Source organism: Echeneis naucrates, chromosome 10 (genome assembly GCF_900963305.1).
Source record: "Echeneis naucrates chromosome 10, fEcheNa1.1, whole genome shotgun sequence".
Lineage (NCBI taxonomy): Eukaryota > Metazoa > Chordata > Actinopteri > Carangiformes > Echeneidae > Echeneis > Echeneis naucrates.
In genome coordinates this window covers 16,978,613-16,996,452 of record NC_042520.1, presented here as the reverse complement: position 1 = coordinate 16,996,452, position 17,840 = coordinate 16,978,613, and the positions used below count along the sequence as shown (strand labels likewise).

At 42.4% G+C, this 17,840-nt stretch overlaps 1 protein-coding gene across 2 annotated transcripts in view; it reads right to left on the bottom strand.

The window, feature by feature from the left end:
- Positions 1-14,412, bottom strand: part of ablim3 (actin binding LIM protein family, member 3) — a 43,194-nt gene extending 28,782 nt beyond the window's left edge. For both annotated transcript variants that reach the window (XM_029512348.1, XM_029512349.1), the window contains exons 1-3: positions 14,137-14,412; positions 13,913-14,037; positions 4,984-5,106 (exon numbers count right to left, since the gene is read on the bottom strand). In XM_029512348.1, the coding sequence (XP_029368208.1) occupies positions 4,984-5,106; positions 13,913-13,925 (136 nt within the window). In that variant the 5' untranslated portion in view covers positions 13,926-14,037; positions 14,137-14,412. The remainder of the gene's footprint in view (positions 1-4,983; positions 5,107-13,912; positions 14,038-14,136) is intronic.
- Between the last annotated feature and the right edge of the window lie 3,428 nt (positions 14,413-17,840).

The window sequence follows — 17,840 nt, the reverse complement described above, 5'->3', positions numbered from 1 at the left end:
AAACAACAGAGCAGTAAGAGACGGGACCTCGTAAAATGCAATAAAAATTCTCTACAGCTCGAGTTCCATGTAAAGATGTTTCAGTTCAGTGTGTTAGTTCAACACAGCAGGGGTTTGTCGCTTAATAATCCTCTTTATCATTCAAAAATCGCTCCTTCACTGAGCCAGATACTTGCACATCTAAGTGTCTCCAACTTACCATGGCATATAAACACCCACCCATATACACATTTAAAGACAACAGGCAGGGCATGAGCGTGTGAGAATCCCAGAGGATGGTGACGCGTGAGGGAGACAAGCGGAGGAATAATCCCTGTCATCTATGCTGGATCCTGGAGAGTTGTCGGGGAAGAGCGCCGCCGCCTGCAGCACTCCCCTCTCTCTTCGCTGGAATCTCTCCCTAGCAACCAGGCACTGGCGTCGTGATTGGACCAGCGTACCAGCCGTTGCTATAGCTACAGGAAGCTCCCCTTCCCTGTAACCCCCACTTTTTCTGTGCTGTGTCTTTCTTTCTGTCTCTCCCCATAATATCACTTTCTTTCTCCTTCACTTTGTTCCTCGTATTATTTATCGTTTTCCCTCTCTTTCTCTCCAGTTTCTTGCTTGCCTTTGGAGAGCAGAAGAGCAGCACGGTACAGGTTGATGTCATTAACACCAAGGTTAAGAGATGGGGGCTAATGGCATCCAAAGGGAGGCTGGACTGACCCAATCAGATCCTCAGAGGCAGAGACAAAGATGCTGCAATTTTACACGTGCCCTCTTGAGAATGGCAGATAAAAATCCAGCATTAGCAGAGCAGTGAAGTATTTATCTGACCTGTCTGTGTAAATCTGCCTTTCCCTTCAGCGCTGCTTTATAAGAGAAATGATTTTTGCCTGAGACAATAAATAACTACTTGGAGCAGCTTGGGAGTTTATATGTGCATTTGTCTGTGTTTGCATCTGTCTCTACTTGTGAATTTGTTTCTCTGCCTGTGTGTTTTATTTTTTGTTAGCATGTGAGCTGAATTCCACCAGCGCACACATGGCTTTTTTTCCCTTTGATTTATGTCTTTTAGCTTTGTGCTCATGCCACTGACAGGCGTCACTGTTTCTGCTGGAATCTAACAGTACTAATTATGCTTCAGAAGCAGGGTAAATGTGGTCACTATGTCATTAGGCCAGTATGCACAAGTCAGTCCCTCTGCCAGTAATACAACACCACATAGTCCACACGCTACAGCCTGCCACTTCACTGAGAAGGGCTCCAGGATCTACATAATCCACAAACACAACCCCACTGCCTTCTCTGTGTCTAGAGTTGATGTATCAAGCTGTGAGCTGGCTTCTGTCTTCATCAGTTTCCAGAGCCTTCTACCGCGAGTTGATTGCATGACAACTTCATTCATGTCATATTAAGATACTGTATATTGAGATCAAATGGAAGGCTAAATGCACGTGATTAGTGATCTGTCCATCTGACTAATGCATGACAGAGGGATTATAATGATGTGGTGTTCCTGAAGTAATGTGACTCGAGATAGAGTGGACAGGATGGATGTATGTATTTCTACATATTAAGTAGATGTATTTGCTCATAAAGCGTCTCTGAGTGCGTCTCTGTTTAAGGCTGGGTGATCTTGATCGGGTCAGTGGGGCATAGTCAGCCCTTTTGAGAAAAATGCAGGCAGAGATACTGAGAGCGAAAAAGCAGAGTAGGATGGAAAAATGGGGGAAAAACGAAGACTTTTCAGTGGAAATGACTGAACTGTGGCACACACAGTATCAATGGTCAAGGTCAGTAACTTCGGTAAATACGCTGATCCTCTAAATAAAATTACCCAGCAAAGAACAAAAACACATCCCAATCCCTGATTTCATACACACATCTGACAAATAAGGCAACTGGCTTCTGAGAGTGGATTGCCAGTCTGTTGATATTGTATAATACAGTTTAGCCATTAGCTTCAAATCATACTCCCTGCATGCCAATGTCATCCTGTCCCAAGATGAGAAATTGATTTCATGCTTGGGTGACTGTCATCAGGAAAAAAAGGGGGTGAAAGCAAGAGTAAGAAACAGGAGAAATATGAAAAGAAAAGTAACAGCGAGGTGGACAGAAAATGTAGAAATGTAATCTTCTATCCTGTTATTTCATTCAGAGCTACTCAGCCTCAGAATTATACAGGGGGACTAATGGAAATGGACCGAAACAGAACATAGAGTACATGGACTTTGTGAAGTTCAAAAGAGAAGGCAACATGTTTGTGTGTGCGGGGGTTTACACACTGAACAATGAAAGATTTAGAAAGGTGCTGGCTGTGCAAAGGCCCATACAGGACAGCATATCATGGGCAGGGATGTGGGTGTGGATGAGCCTGGCCAAACAATAGTGCCCCGCTGCCTGATGGGATGGGGGGAACTCTCTGGAGGAAGGGAGGGGAGGGCTGTCTGATGTGCGTATTTAACATGATGTTCATTGATGACAGTTTTCCATTACTTTAACAGTGCTGTGAGTGAAGTGGCTGAGAGGGAAAGGAAGAGGAGAATCAGACTGGTATGAAACCCAAGTGATGATGTAATGTTTAGGTGACAAAAAGCACCCCCATCCCCCCTCTTCTTCTCCTGTCTGCCGGCTTCCTGTGTTCACTCCCCTTTTTCTCTGGGGCACAGAATAGAGCCTTCTGATTGGTTAATAGCACCATAGAGATGCTGAGAATATCCACCAACCAGTGCCCAGATGCCCCTTCAAACGGTTACCACAGCAACCCCTCACAACTCGCACGCTGGTATGGGTGATCACATGTGTGTATGTGTTCGCTATAAGCTTGTGTTTTCATGTGTATGATGGCTACACATAGGAAACACGTAACAACAGCCCTCCGTTGAATAGCCGTCAGAGAGTTAATCCACTTTAGATCAGCTCTATGCTCAACAACAGCAAGTGAAACTTGCACAATAACAACCACAAGTCACCCAGCTTCTCCTCTCCGCTTCGCTTTGAAGACATGACTAATATTAAACTATGATTAATTCAAAGATTACCCAGATTACTAATACTAATTACTAATTCAAAGATTACTAAAACTAGTTTTTCTTAAAACAAGCCTGAAAAAGAAAACTGGCATTACAGTGTTTTGGCCTGAAAGATGCAATTAGTTGAAAGGCAGCTGTCATACACATAACTTGCATTATGACAGAATAAACAAAATAAATTAAAAAGGTTTGTTAAAGTTTGGAAAGAAAAGTCATAATGCATATTATTGTATCAATTATATTGAACTGAAACTATTTGATAAATATTATGATACTACAATTCTGTGGAAATCTGATGAAAAATAGATTCTTGTTTTTTAATTAAATAAAGATTGTTACAGAGAATACTGTAAATGTACATAGAAGATTCTGGGGCTGCATTTTTGAGGGGGTGCAATATCTGGCATATAAGGAATTGACCACAAGGTCCAAACCAAAATGACAGGGTCTAGTCTATATGTAGTCTTTCCTTTTTTAGCCTTTAGCACTGTTTTATTTGGTCAACCATATTCTCTTTTCTCATTCTTGGGAGAGGTGCGGGCACAAATGAGCCATCCGTTAGATCTAGCTTTTCCTGATAAAAGAAAACATTTAATGGAGTCTTCAAAATTGGACAGCCTTTTGGCATCAGCATGGTGCAATCAGTGTTCGAATGCAGTCTGTGAATTCAGTCACATCTACACAGGAGTAAAATCAGAAAACGATGCCTTCAGTTACACATCATGTCAGCTGAATTCAGTGAAGCCCATGAGAAATACTAATGGCTGATGAACAAAGTGGAGGAAAGATTTATCTGAAATACTGACAATATGCAAGTTCATCATTATGCAATAAATGTCTGTGATTAGATGACTGCTCAGTACATATATCTGCCTAATCTTGCTTAATGTTGCTTTTGTCAGATTCACCCAAAAATGACTGAGAAGTAACCCATGACTGACTGTCTATGCTTTAGAACAGCACTATGAACATAACACTTGCTCCAGGCCATACAGCACCATGACAAATAACATTTCTTGGTCCTTTGATTTCTAATTTCCATATGCACAGATACTCGGCTGCCATAAGCCCCTTTCAGACCTGCACTTAATTCTGCAAATATCAGCAATTTAACCATGCCTAAAGAAGAGTTTGTTTTTTTTTTCAGTTGCTGGGACAAAGAAAAAAAAAGAGCATCTCATTCATCCAATCATCAATTTGTTAAGTTTCATTTTTTCATTCATATCAGCTATTTGAACTCCAGAGAGACACTTTGCTGACAGAGGCCAAAGAGGAGACCAAAACAAGAGCTAAAGAAAACGTATCCTTTTGTCATTTTTACCTTAACCATCCTGGCTGAAGAATTACATACTAACTACTTACATTTCATCAATTTTCACAAAGCAAACATTTGAGTGGTTTCTTGTTTGGAAATGTAGTCCCCCACTATTTTAACAGGTAGGAACATAAATATAAAGTAAGCAATTTAACAAATATAAATTTTTTGCCGTTGCTGCATTTCTTCTTTATGGAGATGTGCAATTATGTCAGCAATGTATGTTTTAGTAAGTCAACAATGCTCACCTATAGCACAGTAAAGCCGGTTAAGACTTATTAGACAGCAGCATACAACTGAGTGGAAATCCTATTCAAGTTGGCAGTGCAATAACAAGCTACTTTAGCAGCAGCCTAAGTCCCCTGCAAGGTGCCTCTGATCCATTCCAATCCTCACTGTGGGCTAATAGTAGCACTCAGCATGTACACTTGGAGAAAGATGAATGAGCCCATTTCACTATCTTTCAATGTATGCATGAGGTAGTGTGTGCAGACCAACACAGCTGCTCTACCATTGGAATCTAAATATATACTTTATTATTATGCAAAATTTTTGCATAATTTATAAGCAAGGCCATGAAACCTGACTATCTGATCACTACAGTTGTGTGTCTATTCTGATGCCCGTTGTTAATGTTGTTAAGGAAAATCTTACCGGTGCAGGTGAAACACTTGACGTGAAAGTGGGTTTCTTGTACTCGTACCACCTCTCCTTTGCAGATGTCCCGACATCGCTGGCACCGGATCTGTCCAGAGCTCCGCTCGCTGCTCTTCGAGCCTTGGTAAGTGCAAAAGAAAAAAACAAACAAACAAACAAAAAAAAAAACAACCCAAACATTTAATATTCGATTTTCCACGTTCAACTTAAAACCTCAAGTAAAGGGTTGTCAAGGTTGCTAGGTGACAGCAGTGTTGCTTTGTGACACAATGGTAAAGGAAGGCATAGCCAGCACCGCAAAAAGAAAAAATGCCTTTGTAGACCAGCCAGTCTCATTTGGGAAACTTAATCAAATTCAATAGAGAAGGAAAAAGCTAATATTTGTCTTTACTGTCAACTGGTCGAGGCAGATGGCCGCCCACCTGAGCCTGGTTCTGCCCCAGTTTTTTGTCTCTTAAAGGAAGTTTTTCCTTGCCACTGTGGCCAAGTGCTTGCTCATCTGGGGATCTGTTGGGTCTCTTTAAATCATTTTATAAAGACTTTGGTGTAGACTTGCTCTATACGTAAAGTGCCTTGATGTAACTTTGTTATCATTTGGGCTAAACAAATAAATCTGATTTGATTTGATTTGATTTGACTGTGAAATAGACCAGCTCACAGACAGCATGGTACTTGAGGAATTCTTTCTTGTCATTTTATAACATATATAAAATATTTCATCAACTTAACCTGTAACTTGACATACTATTAAAGTGATGTGATACTAGTTTAAATAATTAGCAAGAAATGCTAAGATTTACAGCCTCCGCTAGAATAGATTTACCTCGTCTCTTACTTCTCTTATTTTATGTCATGAAACAAAGCTTGGCATTGTATTGCATTACCTGGTAATTAAGTTATAACAATATTGATCCTAGCAAACAGTCATCAGTGTTTCTCAGTAGCAAGGAAAAGAGAACATTTCCAACCACAGCCAACACTTTGAAAATAAAAAGATTGTATTAACTGAAAATTAGAATGGATTTCATCATTTGGAAAGAACGGCTATACACAACCCCACATTCCTCCAGTGTTGACAGTGGCCCCATGCAGTATAGACTGTTCAGTTCAGACAATACGATCAGAGTGTTGCTCTGTCAACACTTGCTCAGAGGCTGTGAGGTCTGACATGTATATCAGATGGGTAAGCTCAAGGCTTTTGCTCCCACTTTCTCCATTTTTTATTTATTTTGTTTTTAACAGACTCAAAGGGGCTGATACAAATACACATATACAGACACACTGCCCCATCAGCTTAGAAAGTGGACATATTTCACATACCTTACTATGTATTAGTCTACATGTCAGACTCCTGCGAGCCTGGTAGCCATTTTACAGTCAGGAAGGCTGGTTCTGAAACACACCCTTAGCCATAATGGAATAAATTCCAACACAACAAAAACATAAAAAAATTTATAAAAATAATTAATTTGCTGTAAAAGTAAGTAAGATTTTTTTGAAAACCTCATAGTCTATAAGAGACTCTTAAAAGGTCCATCCTTATCATCTTCAAACAGATTTTCATACATAGATTCTCACACTGCATACATGAGCAGAGACAACAATCCTCCCAATACTGGTTCTGTGCCAGAACAGCTGGGTTCACTGTCTCTTACTTAGCTGCATCGTCTTTAAGGAGCATGTGAGTGGTCCTACACACGCTGGAAAGGGTTTAATGGAAGGGCAATCGGCTTCATCCAGCTACTGATTCCATTTCACTGGATGAATCTCAAAGGACTCTCAGCACTTAAAAAGTCTAACAGCTTTGCACGCCTTACAGCTTGAGCAGCCTTTGCATGTTCCAAGCTAGACATCAGTTATTGTGTGGTGCAGGCTGATTGTGAGGACAGACATCCATGGGTGCAAGATTAAATGTATGCATGACTTTAGCTGTTTACTTTCCTGTACAAGGCAGAACTGTGGGCACTGGAAATATGCAAGCATGATTAATTCCCACTTTCAGTCTCCCACACTCTCTGTTAGTTCATTGTTTCCCCCACAATGCTGGCAGCACCACTGGGACCTTCTATCCTGCCTGATAAGTGCCCTGCCACTGGTTCAAATAATAACACTCCCTTGAAAATGCGTTTGTGAGACCAGGCGAAGGAAAGCTAAAACCAAATGGACCAACACTGATCCCATCACATGTGAATAAGAGATCATGAAAACCAATGGCAGTACATTCAGGCCAAAGCAACACCTACAGAAACACGCAGGACATTTTCTAGCAAGTATATGAGAATTAATGGAATGCTTGTGTAACTTGTTGAGCCTCCATAACAAAAAGCCACACCTAACCAGGGAATCCAGGTACACAACCACCTCAGTGGCTGAGGCCACTGAGGTGGTTGTGTAACTCAATGTGTAACTCAATCTAATTGTGTCAGAGCGTCCATTCTCATTGAAGGCAGTCGAGCTCTCCCCATCTAAACTCATTAGAGAGCTCTCAACCAACCCTCCATTCCCTTCCACACTGAGGTGTTGAGTCATTCCTCTAATGATAGGCACCCTCTTGCAAGTATAATCCACTGACTCCAAATCAGTTGCAAAAGCCCTGGGGGAATGCAGCCTCCAGCAGATGATAAGAACAGGGCCAGGGTCAGAGAAGCCAACAGCATCACCAGGCACTGAGAGGCTACTGCTATTTCTGCCCCTGATCTGACAGCCCTGGGGAATAACATACTGTGAGCTCGGTCACAGCTGATACTGGGAGATGGGTCGGTGACGAGGGACATGATGAGAGGAGCAAAGAATCAAACAGGAGCCATACAAAGACCATGCAGATGAATTATTCAAGCAAAAATGTGTTTTTTTTGCACTTTTGGGTGGTTTTTAATTTAACTCACAGTATTTAAGCCACCTATTTAATGGGGAATTGATTACTTTGTGAGTAAAAAAACTAAAACTGACAGTCCAAACAAAGTTCTTCCTGAAACAGCTGCTCATTATCAGGTTGCAAAGGTGTCACTGCTGTGATTTTAAGTTTCACAGTTTGTAAGTTTCATTGAAACTCTACATATATCATTCATGATTGCCAGCACATTATTCCATTGTTCTCAGTAGGTAACCATACCTCAGTAAAACACTATTCAGAGGCACTGCTGCTCAGTTTCAATCTCACTCTGTCTCCTCAAATTTAGGTTTGTTGGCTATTTGAATGTTATGTTGGAACTCCTTTGTTTCAGAAATAAATAAATTAAGAGACACATGTCTTTAAGGCAGCAGTGTCATCATGAGTCTTGGATTGATAGCAAGTGTAAAAAGCACTTGCTATCAACTCTTACACTGGGAGACCTGGGTCTGTATCCACAGTCATGTCTGTGGTAAGGGTTAGGCACCAAATGCATTGCGGTTTAGGTTTTATGGTTTGGGTTGAGTGTAAATAAAAAAAAATTATATATCTGAAGCCACTTTGAACCTCCTCTGTATGAAACCAGACCATCATATTGCTATAAATGTTTACCACTGTTTCATGATAGAATCACACACATATTTGCCCCCCATGTGGGATTGATAAAAAAGACCACTTGATAAGACTTGCCTTTAAGTTTATTGGCTTTAGTAACAAAGAGGTGCAATATCAGGTGCAAATAGTCCTTAATACCAGTCTGTTATTTGTCAAACAATAGCAATCAGAATAGAGGCATGAAATCTGGTGTAATGTTATAGCATGTCTTCCCAGTCAGTGATCTAACACAGACAATGACAATCCCTCTCTGTCTTCCCCCATCACTTCGCTTTATCTCCCTTCATCTCTGTCAGGACCTTGGACAAGCACATTTATCAGCGCTATGGTAGTGTCCAGAGGTATCACAAACATAACGTCACTCTATATCTAGAGAGAGAACGGTCAGACTGGAAGTGACAGTCTGAATGATCACTCAATCCCATCAGAGGCCAAGGTCATGGAGACACCAACCTCGAGGAAAAGCCATACGATTCATAGTTTTCAGTCACGTGACCCGCGCTGACCCCTGAAGGAGGGGGCGGAATGGGTCCAACATGGCGGCGAACACCGGAGAACAACGCAACCCTGTCGATATATTTTGATCATCTTTCTAAAGACGAAAACCAAGATATAAGATTAAACTGAAAGTTTGGGGCACTTGCAGCCCACCACAGTATTTCTGCCGTTAAAAACAGCGAAGTCCCTGCCAGACCTCCAATTCAGCACTGTTTGTTTTTATCTCGGAATCCCTCCCCTTATACTGCCGCCAGGATGAGAGCATACAAAAGTACAGACAGTTATAAGGATTTTCAATCTGGAGGGGTCAATAATGCTGCCGTTTGGGAGGTGAAGGACAAGAAATTCTTCATTGTCAAAGCAAAGGTGAGTGCTAGCGTTAGCTTAGGTTGATATGAGTCGTTAGTCAGTTCCCTTCTTCAGTCAGCATTCTGAGGCAGGAGTGACAATGCATGAATATTTTGGTCAGGTTGACACGGTCCTTTATAACATAAATCTAATCAAAACTTTCTCCCTCCCACATGTCAGGTAAATCATTCCTACAGTTTAAATCACCCACAGCTGACAGCCGCAAAGTCGTGTGTGCTTCGGTGGTTGCCATTCTTTGCCCTCTCCAGGGACGGAGGCACATCTTAAGGCACATATCAACAATCTCCTCCTCTCCGGGTTTCTTTCTTTCTCAGATGAGATTCTGTAAAAGCACAGCCCAGGCTTGTCTCCTCGTTGATTTGTGCAACCAATTACACAACTACCCAGCATTTTGGTAAAAGTTAAGCCAAAAAAGTAGCTGGCGGACAGGCAGAGGAAGTAGAGTCTTTTGCCCTCCAGGGGGGTGTTCCCACAGTGGTGTGACGTCACGTGACAACTATGAATATTGCCTCAATGATTTAGCTATGAGCTGAATGAAGTAACGTGAAACATCAACCTAATGTTATTTCATCTTTCCATAGAGCTGTAAAATCTAACTGAACAACAGTAGCAGTATTAACCACAACAATTGTAACTGTAAATGAATCATGAAGAAGAAGCATGGACCTGATTTCATGCTGGCCTGTAAAAAATACCAGTTGTGCATGATGATTTGAATATTCATTTGTACATCCCACCATCTTTGCTTTCCACCTTTGTTCTCTGTGTTATTGAACTACAGAATCTGGCAGGAGGAGTGATAAATGGGCCTTGGCACTGTTTGGGACTGTTCACCAGATGAGGCAGAAGAGCAGGAATCATATATGATAGAGCTCCCCTCCCTGCCTACCATCATCGCAGCTGATATGTTGCATAAAACAAACAGAGCACAACTGGCATTGATCTGGCATCATTTAATCAAAATCTAGGAGATATGTAAAAACACATTTATTTATCTTTTCCCCTTCTAGCAAGTGTCTCTCAGTGGGTCTTTGGATGACTCCATTCAGCCTCTTAACACAAGATGTTGCATCTTCGTACTGTACTGGCCAGATTGTCATGGCATTTGTAATAAATATTCATGGTTCCCTAAGGACCACTTTTTGTGATTTTTGTGGACTATGACATTTTGGCCAGCATCGTAAAAAAATTAGAATTTCTCCTTAATGATGAGATGACAAGGCATCAGAAAAATCTGCATACTGTATGTACTGCCCACCTACTTTGACGATTGTCACCAATAGGTCACTCTGATGCAGACTAAATCATATTAAAGCAAGTAAGTTGGTTCAATTGTTTTCTAAAGCAACTGTGAGTAGATCTCTTGGCATCCTTGGCATCTTTCCCAGCGTGGTGCTTTATGCTAAATGCTAATGTCAGCATTGTTATGTTCGCATGCTGATGTTTTCAGGTAACATTTGCTATTTCACTCATTTAGTACAGCTTAGTGCAACAACATTTTCTAATTAGCTCAAAGCAGTACAGATCTGGCATTATCCATCCATGCGTTATCTATCCTGTTTACAAGTCAGGGTCACAGGGGGCCTGGAGCCAATCCCAACTGGCTTTGAGAGAGGGTGGGGCAGACCATGGACAGGGAGCCAGTCAAACGCTGGGCCAACATATAGACAACCAGCCATCCTTGCTTACACCCGCATCTAGAGACAATTTATAGTCACCATTAATCTAAAAATGTATGTATTTGGACTGTGGGAGGAAGCTGGAGTACCCCTGCAGGCACAGGCACAATATACAAACTCCCCAAAGAGTTCTAATCACAACTTTCTTATTGTGAGGCAACTGTGATGAACAGTGCACCACTGTGCCACCCTATTTGGTCATTAACTGGTATTCATTTAGATTTTTGACCCTGAATGAGAACTTGGGGGTTCACTAAAGTCATCAGGGTACATCATCTTAATGAATTACGTGTATATAGCTACATTTACTGGATATATAAAAATGTTGAGTTTGTGGTGTCAGATGAAAGGCTAAGGGACCATCCAAGTCAAGAACTTTGAAATACATTTGAGGCCATGAATATTTGTAGCAGATTTCATGACAATCCATCCACCCTTTTTTAATGTACTTCATTGTGGACCAAAGTGGTGGAACCCGCTGGCCAACAGACCCATACTGGTATCCAAAGAACAAATGCTGTGGCTAAAGGGACCGACCATGAAGCAAAATAACTTGGCAAAATGTACAACACTTCAATAGAAATAGAAACTATATCTGCTGTTGATTTCCATACTTGATGTGCATTCAAACCACATGAATTAATCAGTAGATGCACCATGTCTTTTTAAAGTTTAGACAGCCACATGGGAATTTTCTATGGAAAACATCTACAGTAACAACTTGCAGAACTGAATTTCTCCATGACTTTGGAGCAGTGGCTGTGCTAAGGGTGAGATGGAGGGAGGTGTCAGAGCTGCCTGTGGCTCTGCAGTTTCCTTCAGGTCCCTGAGCTAAGGGATCATTATATTGATCAACATGCGTTTTAACACTTCCCTGAAACAAACATGTTGTGTGTACACTGATGATGATGATGATGATTTATCAGTGAGGTCAACATTAGCAAAAGTAATTACTCTAGTGGCATCAGTATTTCTTGTTGCGTGAATATCTGGGTGTGTAAAACCTTTCCACAGAAAGCTAACCTTCTACAGTCGGAGTCTTGTCTTGTGTTTCAGCCAGGCGGAAAATAAGAGTCTGACTGGACACACACACTGTAAACCCAGTGAACAGGAGAGATAGAAGGCCGAGAAGACGAGGACAGACAGGCAGACCTGTGTGTAATTACGCTGTGTGTCGATAGCCTCTGGGCTAACACACCCAATGCAGTGGAACACACTGCACACACTACAGTCTAGCAGGCCCATTCATGTCCAAACCTTGAGAGTGTTGTGAGCAAAGAGGAGCATATGTTTAAATGACTGGAGCGGACAGAAGAAGAGAGATGCACTTTCCTCAGCTGTGTTTTTACGCCTAAAGCCAGAGTACTGACACATGTCATAGGACCAACTGCCTGCTGTGACACAAACACACACACACGGTTAGATGCACGCAGGTCCACATGCAGGCAGTAGACCACAGGTTGACATGTTGATGATGTATGTGTGTTTCTGTGGAATTCTGTTTAAGCACATGCTTTTCAATCACAAAAGGCTTGTGACAGCTTTCCACATGCTGGCTGTGCGTGCTCCTCCCCCTCTGTGTGTCAGCTGAGAAAAGCATTTTGAAGCTTCACAAAAGAATTCTACATATTCTCTCAGCAATCCGAGAGCTGCGACACCACTCCCTGCACGCACTGCACGATGAGTGGCAGTCAGGCAAGGCCTGGTACCAGTGGGTTAAGAGGAGTGGATGAATAATGTAGTGCTACACAATGACAGGCTGGATTATGAATGATGCAGTATTATGCCAGTTCACTCCTGTAGACACAGAGGACAGAAGCGGGAGGACAGGAGGTGTCTGACACCATCAGCACCTGCCACACATCAACTTTAACCGGCCTTACTGACAGCTCAGCTCAGGTGCACGGGCGGGGCGGGGGGGGGTTGAAGATCTAAGGATGCCGCAAGCTTGAATGGGAAGATCAAGACAGTCTGCCTCATCAAACAGTGATAAGTTGGAGCACAACAAAGTGGAAGCGCACAAACACAGCTGACCCAGCCAGCCCTACAGGGAAAGTCCTGATTCAGCTGACAGAGGATAAGGATCACAGTCAGCTGATACAAGGTCAGCTAAGCATCATTGCAACAGTACCCCCCTCCCTAGGCTGGGCTAGGATAAGTATGACAGGAGCCCTCAGGCTGTCAGACTAACTTGTCACATGCTGAATCACATTCAACACATTCACAACAAAGTGGGCGCATGAGACCAACAATGAGCAGCTAAGAAACCTCCAGGAAGGTCTGAAGTGTGTTAGAAGACAGGTGGACTTTTATGAGGACGCAACAGCTGATCTTTGCATGAGAGGTCAAATGCATGACACCGCTGGTGTTGAAGTAGACAAGGAAGGAGAAAGGAGGAATGAAAGTGAAGTGATGGAGAGGAGAAATAACAGCTGTTCTCTTGATAAAGAAAATCCCAAAAATGTCCCCCTTAGCTGAACTCTGGGCCAATGGACAAATACTACTTTGACCTCCAGATATACTTAGCTCTCCTCTCCTCCCTTAACCTACTCGAAGTCTATTACAAGAGCTTACCACACACCAGCCAATTTGCATTGCTCACATCAGTCACACGTATTTGTTTATGGAGAAAGAGAGAACAAATATATTTTTATGACTAAAATGTCTTATTCCTGTAGAGGTGAAGGGACGCTGTTGAGTTTACCTTGATTTAAGCCTTTTTTAAGCTTTCTTTTTTAAAGGGTTTATTATCTGTAATCTCTTCCAGCAGATTCGATATAGGCTTCCATTGTTCTATAGTTGTTCTCTGCTCTCACCTATAGGTATTGTCCTTGCGCTTCAACTGGAGAGATAAAGCGCGCAAGAATGGACTTACCACTGGAGCTCATGATGCCCAATGTGATCTTATCTAAAACAGCGTGGCTCCGTCGACAGTAATCCCATAAAGCAAGAGGAAATCTTCTCGGGGCACTTTGGCTCCTGCAATTTTTTTTTGTAATTCTATATAACAAAAAAAATAAAATAAATAAAAAAAAAAAAATAATAATAATATATATATATATATATATATATCCACTACCCGTAGATGATGCCCCTCACTCTCTTTAACAGTGGTCCCAGTCAATTTCTGTAAAGGTGGACGCTGCCGGATAGAGGAATATTTAAGAAATGAGAGATAAAAAATAAAAAAATAAGAGAGGATATCTCCAGTGTTGATGAAATCCAAGGGAAAGCTGCTGTTGTTGCTGTGTGGGAGTGTCGGCTGGTGTTTTTTTTTTTTTTTTTTTTTTTTTTTTGCTCAGAGGAAACAGTCGCCAGTTACAACACAATGCCGCTCAGTCCGCTTCCACCTTCACATTTTCGCTCCCGGCTCCTTCCAGCTCCGCCGCGCTCTCCCTGGCGGTGCAGAGCTGCTGCCGCCGAGCGCCCTCACTCCGCTCACACTGACGGGAAACGCTCTCCGGCCTCACATTTCAAAGTAAAATTATCTTCCCCACATTTAAGCGCTCACATCACCGAGTTAAGGTGTAGATAGACAGATATATAGATACTCAATAGCCCAAGGTTAAATATTTAAATGAAGAATCCAAATCGTTTCTTTCATGTAAATATCACTGAAGGTATCAAAAATAGATTAATATTGACCATTATAGTATAGTTACAGTGTCCTGCAAAAGACCTAAACTAAACTCCATTAAACCACCTTCATATATCTTGAATGTAAGAATCATTAGTAGATTTTCAGTGGCACATAATTATTTTAGTGCATTAACGTGTCTACCTAAAGTCTACCTTATATTGATCAGGAGAAATAGAAGCGAAAAATATTAAAACATATAATTAAAATTATAGGCCTGGATAACAATTTAAAAATATCATGATCGTGATTTCTGAAACACCAGCAAAGCAAACCGTACATGTGTCGAACTGCACTGGAAGTTAAAACATGCAGACGGAAGAAAGAAGAAGGGTTTTAATCTGAAAGTAGACTCTGCTGACTTCCGACATTTCTGTGGCTGTGTATGGGTGACTTGACAGCTGTCTGACGTCACTCTGGGCTGCCATAAGGCTGTGGGGACGCTGTGGCCTACATCACACTGCCAGAAGTCTGAAGTGTCCCAAAGTCATTAGTTTCCCCTAAATTCACTTTTCACTCCGGGTGATGGCTGGGACTGCCATTCGCCGTGTTTGGGGCATGTTAATACATGAAGTCAATAAATTACAAATCGTCGAGTCAACGTCATTTCATACTGTGCAGAACCACACACACACACACACACACAGGCTCGATAAAGGTAAACAAATGGAGTGAGCGGATGTGGAGAAGCGACTTGTTGGTGTTGGCTTGTTGCTAAAACTGCTCTGACACCGCCCTCTTCTGGAAACTCTCTGTAAGAAAATGAGTTAATCGGATTATTTCCGGTGGAGCTAAAGTGTGAGGGCGGCCAGGTCACGGTGATAAACAACAAGGATTATTCTTCAAGGAGCACTGTTGGAGGCACTCAGTGGTATCAGTGTGGAAATTTCTCCATCTAATGTTCAAACACACATCACCGTGTGTCACAGGCAGCTGTGGTTCACTGTTACAGACACACTGACATGACCTAATGCAACAGAAGTCACAGAAAGGCTGTGCGTTGGGCAGCACGGCAGCATAGTGGTCAGCTCTGTTGCCCCACAACAACAAGGTCGAGGGTTAGTGGGTCAGTAAAGACAGGAGCAGGAATATCAAACAAATGCAGGCGCTGGATGTATTGTAGCGAGAACTGTATAATAATGATGCATTGTTTGTGATGAAGAGCATATGATCCATATGATGACATTTGCTCTGAGACACAGAGTTTTAATGACATTTTTTGAAGCATGATGGAATAACCATTATAATTTTTTTCAACTGTAGCACGGCGGCGTAGTGGTTAGCACTGTTACCACACCACAAGAAAGTCAAGGGTTCCTTTCTGTGTGGAGTTTACATGTTCTCCCTGTGCCTGCGTGGGTTTCCTCCCACCGTCCAAAGACATCATGTTTGGGTTAATGGGTGACTCTAAACTGTCTGTAGGTCTGAGTGTGAGAGTGAGTGGGTTGTTGGTCTCTGAGTGTTGGCCCTGTGATGGACTGGCGACTGGTCCAAGGTGACCCCACCCTCAGCCAGTGTGAGCTGGGATATGCTCCAGCAACCCCTGTGACCCAGAAACGGATGAGTGGTAGAAGATAGATGAATAAATGAATGTGTGTTGCTGTTTTTATTAAAACTAACCAAATGTCTTTCTCCATGTCCTGAGGAAAGGAGTTTGGAGGAAGCTGGACAATGGCGGGATGTGAGTGGCGCCTCACTCTCCCCTTTCTCCCTCTCTTGGTCTTACCACATGGATCCAGCAGCTCAGTGGTTGTCCAAGACGTTCTTTAATCTGCTTTAGTCCAGAACATAGGTCAGGAGGGAGCTTTGTTTAACCATGGTGTGGATTTTGTTCTGAAAAAAAAAAAAAAGATTTCTTGTTATCAGAGTTGATTCCTCCATCTTTACATTCTTGCAATGTCAGACATTCAAAGTGTCAACCATGTAATGTCATCGTCCCATTGGGCAACGATGTCATCTACTAACTGTCCAGTAAACATATAGTGTGGGAGGAAAATATCTCCAGTCATAGAATTTGACAATTCATTATGTCACTGAATTAAAAAATCACTCCTGAATGTCTGCTAAGTTGTGCTTATCGTTATAATGTGTATACTCAGTTGGGACAGTGATCGCCTGAAAAGCTGACTTCTTGGGTGTGAGAGCTAAAAGGTGAGAGTCCTGTGGGCCTGACATGTGCCGGGGGGGTTATTGTACTTGCCTGTCAATTCTGTGTTATGCATTTGCCCCGCCAAAACTAATGAGTCAGAAAAACAGGAAGTCGGCCTTCCTGTGCACTGAAGGCAATGGGGCAGGAGCCCATCGGTGCTGTCACTGCCCACAAAGATGCCAGTGCCCCTTAATCAACAACATCCCCCTGATATGTGTTACTGATGAAATAATTTCACACTCTTGACATCATTGCCCTTCTAATGGAAACAGTTTTATTCAACAGTCCAGGCGGAGAAAAAGTATACCTTTGGAACAGCTGAATACATGACATGATCCTGTTTTGCTGCAGTCCAGATGTGTTCTTCCTGCTCATTCTCCTAGTGTTTTTCTATTGGAGGTAGTGTGGCTTTTGTTTGTCAGTCATGCTCAGGCCGTGTGTCCACTAACCCTTGCCCTTTGTCCAGACACACAGCCTGGGGAAAGTACACACGCTCCCCACCAGCCAGCCCGCAACGTTACGCTGCTCCTTGTAGCTCTGTCTATGTGTAATTTGCTGTGTGCTTTTAATACACTCACATTCCCTCTCTGCAACACACAAACATACATGAACAGACACGCGCACACAAACGCACACATATTTGCAAACAGAGCAGAATAAATGGTCTGTGTCCTGCAGCCTTGCATAGCCAATTGCGTGATCACATGTGCAGTACAGGGCTGATATTCTGTGTTCAGGGTGACTTTGTCATGGTGCAGCGGGGGCTGGGGATACACAATCAGTCTCAGAGTTTATATTTAACTAAAGAGGGGTGGTGGGGGCGAATCATACACACAGAGTAGGGTGGACATGACCCAAAAAGTGAAAGAGCGTCAAAGATGAAAAGAGGTCACTGGGATATCCATTTTTTGTGCTGTCATGTAGCACATAAGCATAAACACTTCACATTTGCAGGCACTGCACATATTGTTCACCTGGAGGAATGTTTGTGCTATGCGTAATTTGACTTGCAGGACT